This window comes from Chiloscyllium plagiosum, chromosome 24 (assembly GCF_004010195.1).
Source record: "Chiloscyllium plagiosum isolate BGI_BamShark_2017 chromosome 24, ASM401019v2, whole genome shotgun sequence".
Lineage (NCBI taxonomy): Eukaryota > Metazoa > Chordata > Chondrichthyes > Orectolobiformes > Hemiscylliidae > Chiloscyllium > Chiloscyllium plagiosum.
In genome coordinates this window covers 48,618,384-48,636,846 of record NC_057733.1, presented here as the reverse complement: position 1 = coordinate 48,636,846, position 18,463 = coordinate 48,618,384, and the positions used below count along the sequence as shown (strand labels likewise).

At 40.3% G+C, this 18,463-nt stretch overlaps 1 protein-coding gene across 1 annotated transcript; it reads left to right on the top strand.

Moving 5' to 3' along the window:
• Positions 1-1,912: 1,912 nt before the first annotated feature.
• Positions 1,913-16,881, top strand: kpna2 (karyopherin alpha 2 (RAG cohort 1, importin alpha 1)). The gene is made up of 11 exons (XM_043715045.1): positions 1,913-2,020; positions 2,353-2,454; positions 2,540-2,677; positions 2,758-2,840; positions 7,226-7,494; positions 11,023-11,117; positions 11,414-11,677; positions 14,120-14,353; positions 15,281-15,463; positions 16,009-16,158; positions 16,533-16,881. The coding sequence occupies exons 2-11, from the start codon at positions 2,383-2,385 to the stop codon at positions 16,620-16,622; spliced, it is 1,578 nt and encodes a 525-aa protein (XP_043570980.1). The 5' UTR covers positions 1,913-2,020; positions 2,353-2,382; the 3' UTR covers positions 16,623-16,881.
• The last annotated feature ends 1,582 nt before the right edge of the window (positions 16,882-18,463 follow it).

The window sequence follows — 18,463 nt, the reverse complement described above, 5'->3', positions numbered from 1 at the left end:
GTGCTTTCTTGACTGTCAAATCAACGTGGATGAATCAGGACAGATTGTTAGTGATTGTCAGTCCTAGAAACTTGGCGCTCTCAACCATCTTCACCTCAGCTCCATTGATGTAGATAGGAGTGTGCCCTCTACTTTGCCTCCTTAAGTCAATGACCTGATCTTTTGATTTGCTAATGCTGAGGGAGAGATTGTTATCTTTATACCATGCCACCAGGTACTCTATTTCTTTCCTGTATTCTGTCTTGTCATTGTTTGAAATTTGACTTAAAACAGTGGTGTCATCAGTGAACTTGTAGGTGGAGTTAGGACAAAATTTGGCCACACAGTCATGAGTGTACAGGCAGTGCAAGGTGCTGAGGCCACTTTAGGAGTAGATTAGATTAGATTACTTACAGTGTGGAAACAGGCCCTTCAGCCCAACAAGTCCACACCTACCCGCCAAAGCGCAACCCACCCAGACCCATTCCCCTACATTTACCCCTTCACCTACTGATTACAGTTCTGGTTGCCCTTCTATGGGAAGGATATTAACAAATTGGAGAAGATTCAGAAAAGATTTACCAGAATGTTGCCAGGACTGAAGGATTTGAGTTATAAGGTGAAGCTGGATAAACTGGGACTTTATTTTCACTGCAGTGTAGGACCTTGAGGGGTGACCTGCACAATCTGCTTGTATAGCATGGAAAACAGCACTTTTCACTATACTTCAATACATGTGACAACAATCAATCAATCTTGAGGTTTGTAAAATCATGAGGGGCCCAGATAAGGTAAATAGCAAAGGTCTTTTCCCTGGGGTGGGGGATTTCAAAACCAGGAGGCATATTTTAAATGATAGGAAAAATATTTAAAAGGGACCAGAGAAACAACTTTTTCAGTGGGTATTTCCTATGTGGAATGGACTTTGGGAGGAAATGGTATTGCAGGTACAGTTATAACATTTAAAAGACATTTGGACAGGTACATGAATAGGAAAGGATTAAAGGGATATGGGACAAATGCAGGCAAATGGGACTAGTTTAGTTTGGGAAACACTGTCTGCATGAACGAGTTGGAATGGTCTGTTTCCATGTCTGTACGACTCTACGACTGAATAACTGTTTTGCACTGTCCCACACTTGAGCTAACCGTTTGTGATGTATTCCCACACCTCTCAGGCATAAAGCAGCAATCTCCCCACCCTCACCCCATGCCTCCAGAGTTCTTATTACCTTCACTCCATTGCAGGAACTGGTCTCTCGGGAAGTTTTGGTTTGTTGATTGGGGTTGATTGTGGGACAAAAATATGAAATCAAGTTCAACTTTAATCACATAGTACGAATTTGCCTCTGGGGAAGAACCAAGAACAGACCCCTTCTTTGCTGTAAACGTACTAAGGCACAGGACATAAAACTATGTTATCCGGTATGAATTACCGGACGGGGTGCTTTTGCCCGAAACGTCGATTTCGAAGCTCCTCGGATGCTGCCTGAACTGCTGTGCTCTTCCAGCATCACTAATCCAAAATCTGGTTTCCACCATCTGCAGTCATTGTTTTTACCTCCTGAATTACCGGACGGTCAACCACCCAAGACTTGAAGTTTTCAGAAGATGTTACAATATGTGGGCAAAATCATGACTTCGGAAGTGTTTCCAATAATTTTTATTCCTAAACCAGCGGTTTTTTTACACCACGTGGAAAAACAGGAGGAAAAAAGGGAAGTGATGTTTCAAGTCCCTTAAACGCGCAAAACAACAAAAGACCGCGCCTCATGTGGCGCTGTCCATGGAGTAGCATTTTTAATATCTTTTACTTGATTGGCTGTGCGGTTGGTATGGAAATACATCCAACCGCATCCTCAGCTTCTTTCAAATCAGCCAATTGAAAAATTGCTTTGAATCGAATGGACCAATGGGAGCCGGGCAACCTGGCAGGTTTAAATAGATGGAGCGGCTGCTCAGCTTGTACTTCTGTTGGTTTTAGTATTACTGACACGAGGTTATACATCGGCTGGTTTAATCGTTCTGTTGCAAGCATTTTGTAAGTGTTAATATTATCTAAACTTGTTCTCATTTAGCATTATTTTTTTTCTGATTAATTACAATTCTAACGCCAATAGTTTAGTTGAATCTCTCCCCTTAAATCTTTGTCTCAACATCCGCATGTAAGACCTGTTCCGTTTCTCGCTATAAAACTTTGTTTAGATAAAACAAATAATCTATATGAATGTTGGAATTTGTTAATCTAGGTGAGACATTTTTCTCTTTAACAGAATTATTAACTGATCTACATTGCAAAGTATTTTTCTGAAGTATCTAAAAATCTGCCCCGCCAGTTGAAGCACGCTTTTTATGATTAACTTTGTTTCGTAGAGTCTTTGCCAAGTTACTTGAAGTTGAAATATGTCAACTACTGTCAACGAGAATGCCTTCAGCCGCCTAACCAAGTTTAAGAACAAGGGTAAAGACGCTAATGTGAGTTGTCTTATTTTTAAGTTATAACCGTTTAATGATCTCCATCAGCAAATGGCCTAATTGGTTCTGCTCTTTTTTTCAAAAGGAGTTGAGACGCAGGAGAATCGAAACCAACGTTGAGCTGCGGAAGGCTAAAAAAGATGATCAACTATTTAAAAAGAGGAACGTGAATAGTTTCCCTGATGAAAATATATCTCCACTTCAAGAGAAGAACAATATCCAGGTAATGTAATACTTTAAGGAATCATCTTAACTTTTTAGATTAATAACTTTTTTCACTAAACTTTTTTTCATTAAAATCAGGTGCCTATGAGTTTGGATGAAATAATCCAAGGTATCCAGAGCAATTATTTGGAAACTCAACTCCAAGCAACACAGGCTGCTAGGTAAGAATGGGTGTCTTTCACTCTAGATAAAAATTTGAATCTTTAAAATACTAGAATCTTTAAAAGTAATTCAGTCTGGTGCCCAGTTTCTCAACTTATGGTGCAACAGCAATTAGACATCAGATTAGAATGTAATGTGGAAATGTCTAATCTAAATTTGACAGTTGATGTCATTTCTGATACTTGAGTTTATTCTGAAATAAACATGATAAAAGTACCAATTCAAGCACTTGTAAGACTTGGATATATATTTCAAGGAACCAGGCCATATCATGTTGCCAATCTTAATACTAATAGTAAAAATGACTCTAATTTATTACTATATTTGAGGTGTTTTAATAAATGCTGTTATGAAACAAGATTTTAATTGGATGTCTTGCAGTTGAAGAAAACTGTCAATTAAGGGAATGATTTTCATTGGGCACAAAATGGCCACCTGAATCAGCAGCAAACCAATGAAACTACCTGTTGAAGAAATTCTTGGGAATCAGACCTTGAGCATTAACAGACTCCATTACATAGCCATGGGGAAGATTTCATCTGTGGGAAAGTTGTTGTCCAAAGTAATACAACATGTTGCTTTATAAAGTATCTTAAGCAGGGGCTGACCACTAGTCAAAGTCATGGGTTTTGTGATATCACTGGTCAGCACAGGTTTTTAGATTACTTAGTGCTGAAGTGGAACCCACCCACACCCATTCCCCTACACTTACCCCTTCACCTAAACACTATATGGGCAATTTAGCATGGCTAATTCACCTAACCTCCACAGCACCCGGAGGAAACCCGCACAGACACTGAGAATGTGCAAACTCCAGAATTGCCTGAAGTAGGAATTGAACATGTCTCTGGTTAGCACTACTTCCTCAGCACTGCTGCCCAGGTTGTGGTCCCAGATGTTTTATCAAGCTGGGCTTGAGGAATCGCAAACACTTTGCACCAGGTTCTGCAAGAATCAGTGACTAGCATCAAATCGGGAAGATTGATCCCATGAGTTGTATCATGCTGAACTAGTGAGGTTTGGGGAAAACAATGCTTCTCTAGTTGCAAGGTTGTTTATAACACACTTAATGCACTTGAGTGGGCATGTCAGCAGTTCTAGCTTTGTCCTGAAAGACCAGTTTGTGTCAAAATGGTTGCTAATTCTCAGGAGCCACACTACTTAACACTATTTCAGAAGTCAAATAGTTGATCTGTCCTGATGCCAACCAACGCTTCGGATCCATTGGGAGTCCGAGGCAGAGCATTAAAAACAGACCCTTTTGTCAGCATGCTTGAGTTGGACCAGAGATCCTAAATTTGTCTAGTCCCATTTGGCCCATATTCCTATCTTTTCTGATCAATCATCCAGATGCCTTAAATGTAATTTATATCAAACTCCTCCACTTCCTCTGACAAATCATTCACCACCCTCTGAAAAAGTTGCTCCTTAGGTTTTTTTAAACTTGCCCCTATCCCCTTTTAAAATATGCTCTCTAGTTTTGGACTGCCTTGCCCAAGAAAAGAACTCTTACAAAACTAAGGTCACTCAGCCTCTCCCTTTAGCTCAAAACCTCCAACCCTGGCAACATCCTTGATTCTTTTCTGAATCCCCTCAAACATCACAGCATTATTCCTATAGGAGGGAGACCAGAGTTGTGCATAATATTCCAAAAGTGGCCTAACCAATGTCCTGTACAGCCACACCACTTCCCAACTCCCACATTGAATTCACTGACCAATAAAGGCAAACTTCTCAAACACCACCTTTGCTATCCTGTGTTTCACTCCATTCTCAAGGAGTTATGAACCTGTGCTCCCAGGTCTGTTCAGCAACACTTACCATGAAGTGTATAAGTCGTGTCCTGATTGTCTTTGCAAAATGCAGCACCTCACTTATTGGAATTAAAATCCATCTATCACTCCTCAGTCCACTGGCCCATCTGATCAAGATCCTGTTATATTGTGGTAATTCTCTTCACTATCTACACTGTTCAATTTCACCTGCAAACTTACTAACTATACCTCACTATGTTCACATCCAAACTGTTTTAAATGATAAAGCACTGGTCCCAGCACCAGTTCTTGTGGCACACCATTAGTTCCTGGCCTCCAGTCTGAAACCAACCCTCCACCCTCTACCTTTTTGAGCCAATTCTCCCTGTATTCCACGTGATCTCTAACCTTGCTAACCGGCCTATCATGAGCACCTTTTCTCATGTGCTAATGAAGTCTGTAGATAATGTACACCATACTGCCCTTATCAATCTGCTTCATTATACTTTAAACTAAAGTTATTGAAAACATTTACCATGCATAGGGCCATGTTGACTATCTTTGCCTTTCCAAATACTTGTAAATCCGTCCCTCAGGATTCCCTCAAACAGGCTCATTCGTCTGTAGTTCCCTGGCTTTTCCTTGCCACCTTTCTTATAGTGGCACCACCAGAGTCGGCCTCCAGTCTTCTGGCACATCACCTGTAGCCAGTGATATCAGCAAGGGGGCCCAGCAATTGCTTCCCTAGTGCCCAGAGTTCTAGGGTACACATGATCCAATCCCAGGGATTTATCCAAGTGTTTTTAAACTGTCCAGTCCCACCATATCGAATAGACATTCTTCAAAATATTGATTTCCTCACTGCCTATCTTCCATATCCTTAACAGTAAACACTTGAACAGTATCTTCTTGCAGTTCCACACAGGCTGCCTTGCTGATCTTTTAAGGGGCTGTAATCAGAGTTACCCACTTTTTTTCATTTATAAAATCCATTTTGGATTCTCCTTAACCCCATCTGCCAAAGTGATCTTGTCTTTGCCCTTCTGATTTTTCCTTTAAGAATACTCCTACTGTCTGTAATCTAAAGATTCACTTGATCTTTACTGTCTGACATATGCTTCCTCCTTGGCCAAAATCACCACTTTTTAGTCATCCAATATTCTGTACACTTACCAGGCTTGCCCTTCATCCTAATAGGAACCTATAGACTCTGCCTTCTAACTTTTTTTGAAAGCTTCCCATTTTCTAGCCATCTTTTACCTGCAGACATCTCTCCCCAATCACCTTTAGCAATTTCTTGTCTAAGGCTAATTTTGACAGTATTTCTCCACTTTAGAATTTTAACTTTTAAATCCAGTCCTCCTCTTCCATCATATCTTCAAACTAGTAGAATTGTGGTCACTGGCCCCAAAGTGCTCCCCTGCTGACAGTTCAGTCAATGCCCTGTCTTTTTTCTCAAGAATAGGTAAAGGTTTGCACCTTAATCTAGTAGGTATATCTACATTCTGATTTAGAAGGCTGTTTTTGTCCATCTGTATCTAATGAAACCTTGACTTTAGTTCAGACTAACCATCCACCCTATCTATACCTTATTTATGTACGTCTGTCAGGTTGCCCATCAGCTTCCGGCACTAATGGAAAATCTGTTTGTCCAACCCCCTCAGTAAGAGTAATGCATTCCAATCCTGGTCACCCTCTCGCCCCACTGAGCTGGAAGGTTCATTTCCAGATGTTTTGTCACCCTACTAGGTAACAACATCTTCAGTGGGCCTCAGGTGAAGCACTGCTGATGATTCTTAGGACAGGCCAAACAGACACACTCAAGAATACCTAGAAGCATGGCATTCCAACCAGGACTCTGTCAACAGAGTTAGACCCCATCTACCACACCCTGGGAAAAAGAACAGGAAGTAACATCATCAACCCGAGCATATATAGAAAGCAGGAATTATCAGCATTGCTTTGCCTCAGGCCCACTGAAGATGTTACCTAGTAGGCTGACAAAACATCTAGAAATGAACCTTCCAGCTCGGTGAGCAAACCTACATCCAACACTTCCACACCCTTCCCATGGTGTGGTGATCAGAACTGTGCACAATACTGAGTCCATGCAAGAATGCTCCCTTACCTAGGGTTGACCAAATGGACTTTTGCCACCTAATTGGTTACGGTGGTCCAGTTGTCAAACATTCCTATCTTTGCAAACTCGCACATGGAGGTGCTGGTGTTGGACTGGGGTGGACAAAGTTTAAAAGTCTCAAAAGCAAGTTATAGTCCAACAGGTTCATCTTAAAAGTAAAAGTTTTGGGTTGCTGCTCCTTCATTAGTTAGCTAGTAGGGCTGGATCGAAGACCATTTCTAGTAAGCTACTAGATCTGGCCTGACCTACCTGAAGGAGCAGCACTCCAGAAGCTTTAATTACAATGAACCTGTTGGACTATAACCTGATTGTGACTCTTAACTCTAGTCAACATTGACATAATACTGAGGGTTTTGGAATCTAAATTTGAATATTTGATTTAGAAGGTTGATTCTAAACCCTTTTTTTGTTTCTGTTGGAGCTTGCATTTCTAACTTTAATTTTCAGCAGTTCTCTTGTCAGTATATTTAAGTATTCCTTCTTTTTCCAGGAAGCTACTCTCTAGGGAGAAACATCCTCCCATTGATAAAATTATTCAAGCTGGACTAATCCCCAAATTTGTAGGATTCCTTGGGAACTTTAATTGTAGCCCCATCCAGTTTGAAGCTGCATGGGCCCTCACCAACATAGCTTCTGGAACTTCTGATCAGACAAAGGCTGTTGTTGATGGTGGTGCAATTCCAGCATTCATCAATCTGTTGGCATCACCACATCCACACATCAGTGAACAAGCAGTATGGGCTTTAGGAAATATTGCAGGTAACTTTTTTTTTATGGTGGAAATGTTCATTTAACTGACAAATATAGCATTTGAATTGTGTACTATACCCTCAACAACAAGGAGCAAGTAACTTTCTTCACTAGATTGGGGATCAATGACATAGTCTTTTTAATCACTTGTAATGTGAGCTTCACTGGCTAGGGTGGCACTTATACTGTCCCTTCAACCATCTGGGAAAGGTGATGGTGCTCTGCTGCCTTGAATTGTCTAAAAGGTCTATAGGTGCATCTAATGTCAAAAGCAGTTTTGACTCAGCAGTGAAGAAAGAGCTTACTCTGGATAGTGTGGCTTTAGGAGGAACTTAAAAGTTGAGTATTCCCACATCTGCCCCTCTGTAGTAAAAGTCAGGATTTGGAAGGTACTGTCAAAGGAGCCTTAGTGTTTTTTTTTTATCAGTGCATCTTCTGGATGATAACGATAGAAATGGTGAGCAGGGTGCTAAAATTTTGGGCTGCTTGTCCTAAATGGTGTTTAAAAGTGGTGTAGCTGCACCAATCTCATAGTACAGTGTGTTCCATCACAATTCAGCTTCCACCTTTTTTTTGTGGATGGTGGACAGCCATGGTTGGGACAGGGGAAGAGTAAGTCTTTGGACTCCCTTCTGATGACTAGACTAATTTTCTGACCAGATCCTGGGCCACTTGAAGCTTTTGATGTAAAGTCATGGTTGTCACTCTAATTGAAATAAAACGGGCACCATTTGCCCAAGCCTTTAAATTGGTTTTCCCCAGTTCTGGAATAACAGCTAATTTTGAACAGCTAGTATCCATGTATCAAATATCCTTTTCTTCAACATACGTTTTGTAACTAATTTTTTAAATGTCAAATCTACTGTGCCCTCAGATTTCTTCTCTGGAGAATCCTGATCAGAACTGCATACACTATTCTATAGTTCTGACCTAACCAGAAGTACAAGTTCAGCATACCTTCTCTGGCTTGTACCTCCTTTCCACTATAATCCCTATCTTGGCAAACTATTTTGGATATATCCCACTCTAAGATATATGCACAATATTTCCCAGGTACCTCCACTCTTAAAACTGTGCCATGAAGGTCATTGCTTTCCCTTTTTACCAAAATGCATAATAGGATTCCTAAACCCCCTAATCTATAATTCCTGATACAGGAAACCGGTCTACTTTGTAGAATCCTAAAACATTTTTTGGGGGTGGGGTGCTGTTGGTATAGTCGTCATATAGATGTACAGCATGGAAAGAAATAGACCTTTAGTCCAACCTGCCCATGCCAACAAGATATCCCAATCTGTTCCAACCTGCCAGCAGCTGGCCCATATCCCTCCATATAGGGGCTATCCATGTCCCTCAAGACTTTGTAAACCTCTAAGGTCATCTCTCAACCTCTGCTCCAGGGAAAACAGTCCTAGCCTGTTCAGCCTCTCCCCATAGCTCAAATGCTCCAACCCTGGCAACGTCCACGTCAATCTTTCCTGAACCCTTTAAAGTTTCACAACATCTTCCTGATAGGAAGGAGACCAGAATTGCAAGCAATATTCCTGGATGCTGCCTGAATTGCTGTGCTTTTCTTGCACCACTCTAATCTAAACCCCCACAATATTCCAGCAATGGCCTAACCAGTGTCCTGTACAGCAGCAACATGACCTCTCAACTCCTATTCTCTATTCTTTCCAATAAAGGAAAGCATACCAAATGCTGCCTACACTATCCTACCTCCCTGTGACTCCACTTTCAAGGAGCTATGAACCTGCACTCCAAGGTCTTTGTTCATCAACAGTCCCTAGGACCTTACCATTAAGTGTATAAGTCCTGCTAAGATTTGATTTCCCAAAATGCAGCACCTCATTTATCTGAATTAAACTCCCATCTATCATACTTAGCCCATTGGCCCATCTGGTCAAGATCCTGTTGTAATCTGAGGTAACCTTTGCTGTCCATGACTGATCCAGTTTTGATGTCATCTGCAAACTTACTAACTGTACCTCTGCTCACCTACAAATCCGTTATGTAAATAGGGAAAAAGGATAGGACCCAGCACCAATCCTTGTGGCACTCCTCTGGTCACAGGCCTCCAGTCTGAAAAATAACTCTCCATCATCACCCTCTGTCTTCTACCTTTTTGAGCCCATTCCTTATCCCAATAAGGTGATCACCCTTATTTCTCAGTTCCACCCAAATAACTTCCCTGGATGTTTTTCCAGGAATATCCTCGCGTGCAGCTGTAATGCTATTCCTTACCAAAAACACCCCCCACCCCCTCCCCTCCCCCGGCCCACCCCAGTAGCACTAAGCTGCCAGTCCTGCCCATCCCTGAGCCATGTTTCCATAACTGCTATGATATCCCAGTCCCATGTTCCTAACCATGCCCTGAGTTCATCTGCCTTCCCAGTTAGGCCTTTTGCATTGAAATAAATGCAGTTTAATTTATTAGTCCTACCTTGTCCCTGACTGTTTGACTCGCTTCTGTTCTCAACTGTACCAGTCTCCGATTGATCTCTTTCCTCACTATCTCCCTAGGTCCCACCCCTCTACCTTATTAGTATAAGTTCTTCCGAGCAGCTCTAGTAAACTACCAGTATATTATCCCCTTCCAATTTAAGTGCAGTCCATCCTCCTTGTACAGGTCACCTTTTACCCCAAGAGATTCCAATGATCCAAAAATGTGAATCCTTCTCCCATACACCAGCTCCTCAGCCATGCATTCATCTGCTCCGTCCTCCTATTCCTGTTCTCACTAGCTTGTAGCACTGGGAGCATTCCAGATATTACTAGTCTCGAGGACCTCCTTTTTAAAATTCCTGCCTAACTCTAATCTCCCTTCAGAATCTCAACCCTTTTCCCTTCCTATGTTGTTGGTTCCAATGTGGACAATGACCTCTTGCTGGCACCACTCCCACTCCCCCAAAAAGATTCTGCCCTCTCTGAGACTTCCTTGATCCTGGCACCAGGGAAGCAACGCAAACTCTCTTTTTTTTTCTCTCTGCTGGCCACAAACTTCTGTCTCTATCTCAGACTAGTGAATCCCCTAACACACAATTGATTGCTTGGAATCCAACATACCCCATGTTGCATTGAACCAGTGTCACTACCAGAAACTTGGCTGTTCGTGCCAGGTTCCCCTGAGAATCCAGCACCCCCTATATTTTCCAAAACAGCATACTTGTTTGAAATGGGTATAGCCACAGTAGACTCTTGCACTAAGTGCCTACCCCCCTACCTTTCATGCAGTTAAGCCATCTATCACAGTATCTGAGACTCCTCCCACCTTTTTTCTCCCCCCGCCCCCATAACTGCCATCCATCACACTGTTGCTGTTGAAAATTCCTCATTGCTTCTAACTCTCTCCAGTAATCACTGTTGTAGGAATATGCCTGAAAGCTTTTTCCTTTTTTTAAACAAAGATAATTAACTCATCCTTCAATACAGACAACTGCTGAAAGATGTAAAAACACTGCAACACAGTTGCTTTGTATACTTGTGACCAGCATTTTTAAAATTTTGTGCGGAAAACAAGCTGCCTATTTGTTCTAGGTGATGGATCACATTACAGAGACCTGGTTATCAAATGTGGAGCCCTCGACCCATTACTTGCATTGTTGGCTGTTCCTGAATTAGCTGCATTATCGGTAAGCAGAATTAAAGTACTGCAGCTTCTCTTAGAATAAGATGGTAATATTATTGGTGTAAGAATAGTACTCAACATAGTTCAGTGCAAAATAACTTTTTATTTGCTTGATTAAAGATGCAAATTATTATTCATAATTTGCTCTTAAAAGGTGTTGCAGTGTAGTTATACTCAAATGCTGTTGCCAGTCTAGACAAACTGCAGAATTTCCATTATGAAGTAACTTAAATTATGGACAAGCTTGAAGCATAAAGTTACTTTGTTCTGTCTAATACATTTGTCTCTTTTTATATCTAGTCTAGCTATCTGCGAAATGTAACTTGGACGCTATCAAATCTCTGCCGCAACAAGAACCCATCTCCACCTTTAGAAGCAGTGAAACAGGTTCTGCCAGCCCTTGTACGCCTCCTACACCATGATGACAAAGAAGTTCTTGCTGATGCATGCTGGGCTATCTCTTACCTAACAGATGGCTCAAATGACCGCATTGAGGTAGTGGTGTGTACTGGAGTTGTGCCACGCTTGGTGCAGTTGCTTGCATCATGTGAATTATCAATAGTGGTAAGTTTTTAATTAGAAATTTAACTCTCTGAATTTCAAATAATTAAATTGAGGGAATGCAGGGTGAGTCAGCTTGAAGTGACCAAATCTCAAGAATATACTATTGAGCTACATAAGATATATGGGAAAAGATTTTAAAGTGGCAACTTGCTCATGCAGAGGGTGGTGAGTGTGGATGGAGCTGCCAGAAACATTGGTGGAGGCAGTACAATTGCAGCATTTTAAAGGCATCTGGATGGGTATATGGATAGAAGTGTTTAAGGGAAATGGGCCAAATGCCGGCAAATTTAGATTAGATTCCCTACAGTGTGGAAACAGGCCCTTCGGCCCAACAAGTCCACACAGACCCTCCAAGTCACCCACTCAGATCCATTTTCTTCTGATTAATGCACCTAACACTATGGGCAATTTAGCATGGCCAATTCACCTGACCTGCACATCTTTGGACTGTGGGAGGAAACTGGAGCACCTGGCTAGATTATTTACCATATCTAGTTGGCAAGGACAAGTTGGACAATGGGTCTGCTTCTGTGCTATACAGGTCTATTACACTCTTTTTCAATGGTTAAGTCAGTGGCTTACTCTGGTTGTACTACAAATGTATGGTGGCTAAGGATTCTTCAGTGTAACAGACATTAGTATTAAATTTGGAATTTCTAATGTCTACATGAATAGAATTCTTGAGTCCCTTGTAGGGAGTATTGGATGCCAGTAACTGTCACGTCATACTTCATTGTAAGGAGGGCCACTTGATCCTGCCTATGCTAGCCCTCCTGAAGACAAATTCATCCACTCATCATCTGCATATTAAGAGAATGTAGAACTTCTAGTATAGACACTAGCTGGACAAATGTAGCAAACAACTTGGCTTAATCTGGTTTTACAGTACCATATCCCACACCTAAAGGCTACATATATTGAAGTGTGTGTGTCCAGACTTTAAAAACTGAGTACAGGGCTTTTGTCTTTACCTCATGTTTTTTGCAACAGTGTAGTTTTTTTGTCTCCTTGTAGCTACAAACTTCAGTTTAGCTTGCTGTAGTCATTTCCCCACAAAGGTAAAATAGGACTTTTCTTTCCATGCCCCTCAAACCTTGTACACCTAAATCAAATTTCCCCTGAGCCTCCACTGTTTTAGACCATATCCCCAGCCTATTCACTGCTCAATTTTTATTGTCTTAGCAACATACTGGTAAATTTCCTTGTACCCACTCTTGAATTTTTTTCTATAATGAGGTGACCAAAATTAGTGTCTAGCTGTGGCCCAACCCTAATTGTCATTCTATTGTCACCTCCCTTCTCTGTACTCTTATGCTTTGGTAAGTAAAGTAATTGTGTGCAGTTTTCACCACCACCAACTTGCCCTACTTTAGAATCTGAATGTTACCCTGAAATGTCTAGATATTTATAGTTGAACTAGTCACTGATATGACACTACTTGTGTGGGACTTCAACTCGTGTCCTGGCTTAAAGGCAGGGACACTACCACTGCACCACAAACTCTCTTTGGTTTCTATTTTCCCACTTATTATACAGTCCTGTACCTTTGTTTCAACTCCCTTCTGGGCTTAATTCCATTTACCCCTTCTTTCTCATTGACCAGTCCATTGCTATCTTGCAGACTACAGCTTGCTTGCCAACCAAGTGGTTAACTCGTTATTTGCAAGCATCTTGATGTTGCCCCTAACTAAATCCAAATCACTACCATCAAGTAGCAGTCTTGTACTCCACCTCATGGCACCCCTGTGGCCTTACAAATATTGAAGATGTTTTAGCCTTTATTTTCTGTCACTGAGCCAATTTTTGTACACACTCCCTTAATCCCATGGACATCTAAACATTTTTAGACAGGGTCTTAGTAAACTCATTTTAGACCAGATGACTACTACACAAGTCCTCCTTGTTACCTCCATTCAGTCAAATTAGTCAGAAGCTAGCAAATGTTATCTTAAATCCACTGTCCTTGATTACTCCATGCCTTTTGAGTGGCATACCTTTGGACTCCAATACCTTATCCTTGGCCAAGGTTAAATTGGCCTGAATTTTTTGTGTAGGAAGCATTTAGGTACTAATTCAATGATCTATCTTGTCAAACTAGCTTTAATTCATGTAAAGCATGTGTTAAACTGAATTTGGATGACATTAGTAAAGGAATCTGTCACTGCTTTGCTTTCTCAAAGTCAGTTGAGCTGTATAACTAACTGACTTGAACTATTAAACATGTTAAGTAATTTTAATACAGGTTTTTGAAGTTCACTTTAACTTTTGCAGACTTTTCTGTAACTCAGACTGTTGACACTGGAAAAATGAATCTGACTAGAGACATCCTGCTTTTTTTTTTAATAGTAATTAACTTAATTTTCCTTCACTGGGAGTGGACATAAGAGAATTTAATGCTGGAATTCACTTGCTGAAGCATGGTTTTTCTAATTTTGTTTCCAGACTCCTGGACTCAGGGCAGTGGGCAATATTGTGACTGGTACAGATGATCAGACACAAATTGTCATTGACTCTGGTGTGCTGAGCTACTTTGGTTCTCTACTTATCCATCCAAAGAGCAATATCCAAAAGGAAGCTGCCTGGACAATTTCTAATATTACAGCTGGAAAGCCAGAACAAATCCAAGCAATTATTGACAATGGATTGGTTCCACCTCTTATTCAATTGCTTGGGAAGGTGAGTAGTCCAAAAGTGTCTGGGCAGTTTCTTTCCAATAGTCATGTTAACTTTTGGAAACTAACCTCTAGCATGTGAACAGTTTTTGATCGACTTTGGAATGTCATGATAGGATTTTTCTCAAAATACTTGTTACCTAACCTATAGTCCTAAGTAAGCTTGCTTGCAATCAATTAGTTTTCCTACTTGGTATTCTTTAGATTTGACATCATCCATCATTCCCCTGTATGTACTATGGGATCCTAAGGGTGCATGTCTTTAAATTTGACATGAGGATTGAGAAGTGAAATTTTTACAGGAGAAATTCCACTTGGACAATTAGGACCACAAAACTTTACAGTCCTACTGAACCATAGGGCTGATGTGTCTGAGTTTTAATGGTTTAACCTGAGGGTCACCACTCCTCAGGCAGGGGAGAGATTAGGAGAGGCCTTCATAGTAACTGTATGGTAATTGAACCCATGCTGTGAGCATCATTCTACCTTGCAACCAATCCTTAACAAAACAGGTAAACTGTACACTAAGTTTTTAAGCACTGTTCCAACACTTCATTGATCTAGATTAGAAATGTAGCTTGCACAAGGTTCTCCTTGCCACAAGAATCACTAATTGCAACCTGAACTATGGGTAGCCTCCTATTGAGCAATGACACCTCCACGTCAAAATGCTGCATAAACTTTTTCGGCCACTACAGCTCAGTAATTTCATTGAGTTAATCCTCAGTGCTGCAACTAGTTTTTATTTTAGTACTACACTGAAATGTATACAATGGGAGCATTACAGACAATGTCTGTCTGAATATCTTAAATTCATACTCACTTCAAATGAACAAGGATCCTGATGTCATTTGACTCCAGCTGCTGCCAAGCTACACTTTTTGTATTAATTACAAGCAACCTGTATGACACTTTAACTTTTACTTTACAGGGCGACTTTAAATCTCAAAAAGAAGCTGTCTGGGCTGTGACAAATTATACCAGTGGTGGTACAATCCAACAAATTATCTACCTTGTTCAGTCTGGAGTTATTGAGCCATTATTGGCCCTGTTAGCAGTCAAAGACTGCAAGACTATCCAAGTCATTTTAGATGCTATTGCTAATATATTCCTGGTAAGATTTTTTAAATTTTAACTGTAACTACTGGGGTCCACAAGCTGTCCTTTTCATCTTGAGTGCTATACACTGGTAAGAATCGATGTTTCGGGCATGAGCCTTTTAGGCTCATGGCCAAAACGTCGATTCTCCTGCTCCTTGGATGCTGCCTGACCTGTGCTTTTCCAGTAACACATTTTCAGCTCTGATCTCCAGCATCTGCAGTCCTCACTTTCTCCTGCTATACACTGGTATGCAGTAATAAGGGACGACAAAAAGTGGCGTCTTGTAACATACTAATTGGGAAAATCAACATTACAAAATGCTCATGGTTGTTGTCTCAGCACACTAATATTGTGCAAATTTTGCTTTAAGTACTTGCTGGTGATTTTGACATGTCTAAATTGTACTCCCCTATGGAACTAAGCAACAAGGCCAGGAGGGGTGATGTTTTAAATTATATCTGGCAAGATTGCAAGCTTTGATGCATAACTTAGAATTAACCCATAGTAAGTATTCATACTTAACTCAAAGCCTGGTTTTCATTGCATGTTATTCCACAGGCTGCAGAAAAAGTTAATGAGACAGATAAGCTCTGTCTCATGATAGAAGAATGTAGCGGTCTTGATAAAATTGAAGCTCTGCAATCTCACGAAAATGAGCAGGTGTACAAAGCTTCCCTGAACTTGATAGAAAAATACTTTTCTGACGAGGTAAGTGGAAGTATTTGAAGTTTAATCCAATTTCATCCCATTCATTGGAAGTTGCCATTTCAGTCATGGAGTTAAATTAGTGTGATGGTTTGTTTTTGACTTGGATCACCCCTATTTCAGCATCTAAAACCTTACACTAAGATGGTGAAATTGCACTTAATCACAAACATTGAATTTGAACAAACCAGTAATGAGAACTTTAATTACCTAAGATTCCTTTTTGCAGATTTGTTGCTATAACCTGAATTGATTAAAATCTGTCTCCTGAACTGTTACTAGACCATGACTTTATTTGGAAGCTATTTCTTCTGTCTTCAATACAATTGACTCTTATTTTACAAGATAATCTAGCACTAATGTTTGCTTTCTTTTAGACTGAGGAAGACCAGAATGTTGTGCCAGATGCTACTGAAGAAGCTTTTACATTTCAGGCTGAGAATCCTGCTGTGACTTTTGAATTTTGAATGACAACATTTCTAACTACTTTCTATTTGTCACTATTTTGTATCTGTCAAATGTAGTCTACACTTCATACTTAATCCTTGACTATCCACTTTGTACATTTTGTATAAAATTTTTCAACTTCTGTAATTAAACTTTGGAATGTAAATACTCCAACTTTTTAAAGTATCTGTACTCTTGTCATCTGGCATGGAGTGCAGTAGTCAGTTTTTCTTTAATTGAAACAATTTAGAATTAATAAAGTCTTTTGAAAATCCTAAACTTAACTAGTAATGGTAATTAGGAATTTATCATGACTGCTTTAACAGACCCAAGGTGCATGATGTGATGGATACTTAAGCAATGAGTTATCAAGTTTTGAATAATTGAGTCTCCTACTTCAGCAATTCTAACCCTGACCATTTCATGGTCAGGCGAAGTTTAGTGTATGTTTTTTGGTAGGGCTGGAAAGCCCTAGCTCCTGGGGGGAGGGGAGAAAGTGTTACGTTGAGGTAACAAAGTAATACACTTGCAGGCACTACCATAGTTCAAAAATTGGTAATAAAAGTTACCGGGCTCTAAGGAACCTGGTTTCTGGCAACATCCATCATAGATGGAATGTCTGAGAACAAAGCTAGAAATGGTGCCATATTTCTTTGGTTATACTTAATCAGCCACAATTGTATTGAATGGCACAGCTGGCTTAACAGCCTCCTCTGACTTGAGCCATATAGATGTAATCTTAATTTTATTCACTTCTCAAATGGCCAGAGCAGCAGGACCATTCAGATGCAGAGCAGTGTAGTTAATTCTTTACTTGGTCTAGCCAATGTGACTAAAGATGACCGTTTCCTTCCCCAAAGGACATCAGTGAATCGGATGGGCTTTTCTGAAAATTGATGACAATGAATTCATTGTTAGATTTTCTTTTTTAAATTGAATTCAAATTCTGTCAACTGGATTTAAGCTGGTTTTCAAGGATTTTTGACCCATCAACAGTCTGCAATTGTTTCAGCTCCAACTCTCCAGTTCCTCAAGCTGTAAGTATTAGAACAGATCCAGAGCATACATCTCTAAGTCAACTAACAAGTTATCAGCAAAACAACAATTAAAATAGTGCAGAAAATGTCTTTAGTGGTATGGTGCTTAAAAGCTCTGTCAGCAAAACAAAGGAGCTGGTCATTGATGTCAGGAAACTGTGGAGGACATGCCCTGTCTGTATCAATGGTGCTGAGGCAGAGATATTTGAGAGCTCACTAGTCCTAGGAGTAAATATCATCAATCTGTCTGGTCCACTCCTGCTTAGAGCATTCTAATTTTTACTGCCTCAGAAGGCTAAGGAAGTTGAGTATATCTACAATGACTCCGCAATTTTTAATAGCTGAGACACCAGATGCATCGCAACTTGGTATGGCAACAACTTTTTGCCCAGTCCATCACAGCAGCCAGTCTTTTATCCATTGGCAGTGGTAAGTATACACAGTCAATGTAATCTAAGACCCCCTCTCACCCTAGTTGTACTCTAACCCTCTTCCATTGGGCAGAAGATTCAAATGTTTTTGAAAATATGTACCAATAGATTCAGAAACTGCTGCTTTTCCCCACTGATATCAGACTTTTGAATGACTTGATGCTGATTTTTCTTTCCCTGTATATTCTATAACTGGATCACAATATTTTACATTTTGTTCTATTACTCTAATGTACTTGTATGATTTGCCTGGATAGCATACTAAACAATACTTTTTTCACTATCTTGGTACATGTGGCAATCAAGTCAATTGATGTCCAGTTTCCACATCATCATCCATCCTGCCATTTCTATTCTGATTTATGCATTAAAAAAACCTCAAAAGTAAGTAGT

Bases quoted from the DNA above. Each gene is read 5' to 3' on its own strand.
- kpna2 (XM_043715045.1), top strand. From the start codon at position 2,383: ATGTCAACTACTGTCAACGAGAATGCCTTCAGCCGCCTAACCAAGTTT. The intron at 2,455-2,539 runs GTGAGTTGTCTT...TTTTTTCAAAAG, and splicing joins ACAAGGGTAAAGACGCTAAT to GAGTTGAGACGCAGGAGAAT. The intron at 11,678-14,119 runs GTAAGTTTTTAA...TTTTGTTTCCAG, and splicing joins CATGTGAATTATCAATAGTG to ACTCCTGGACTCAGGGCAGT.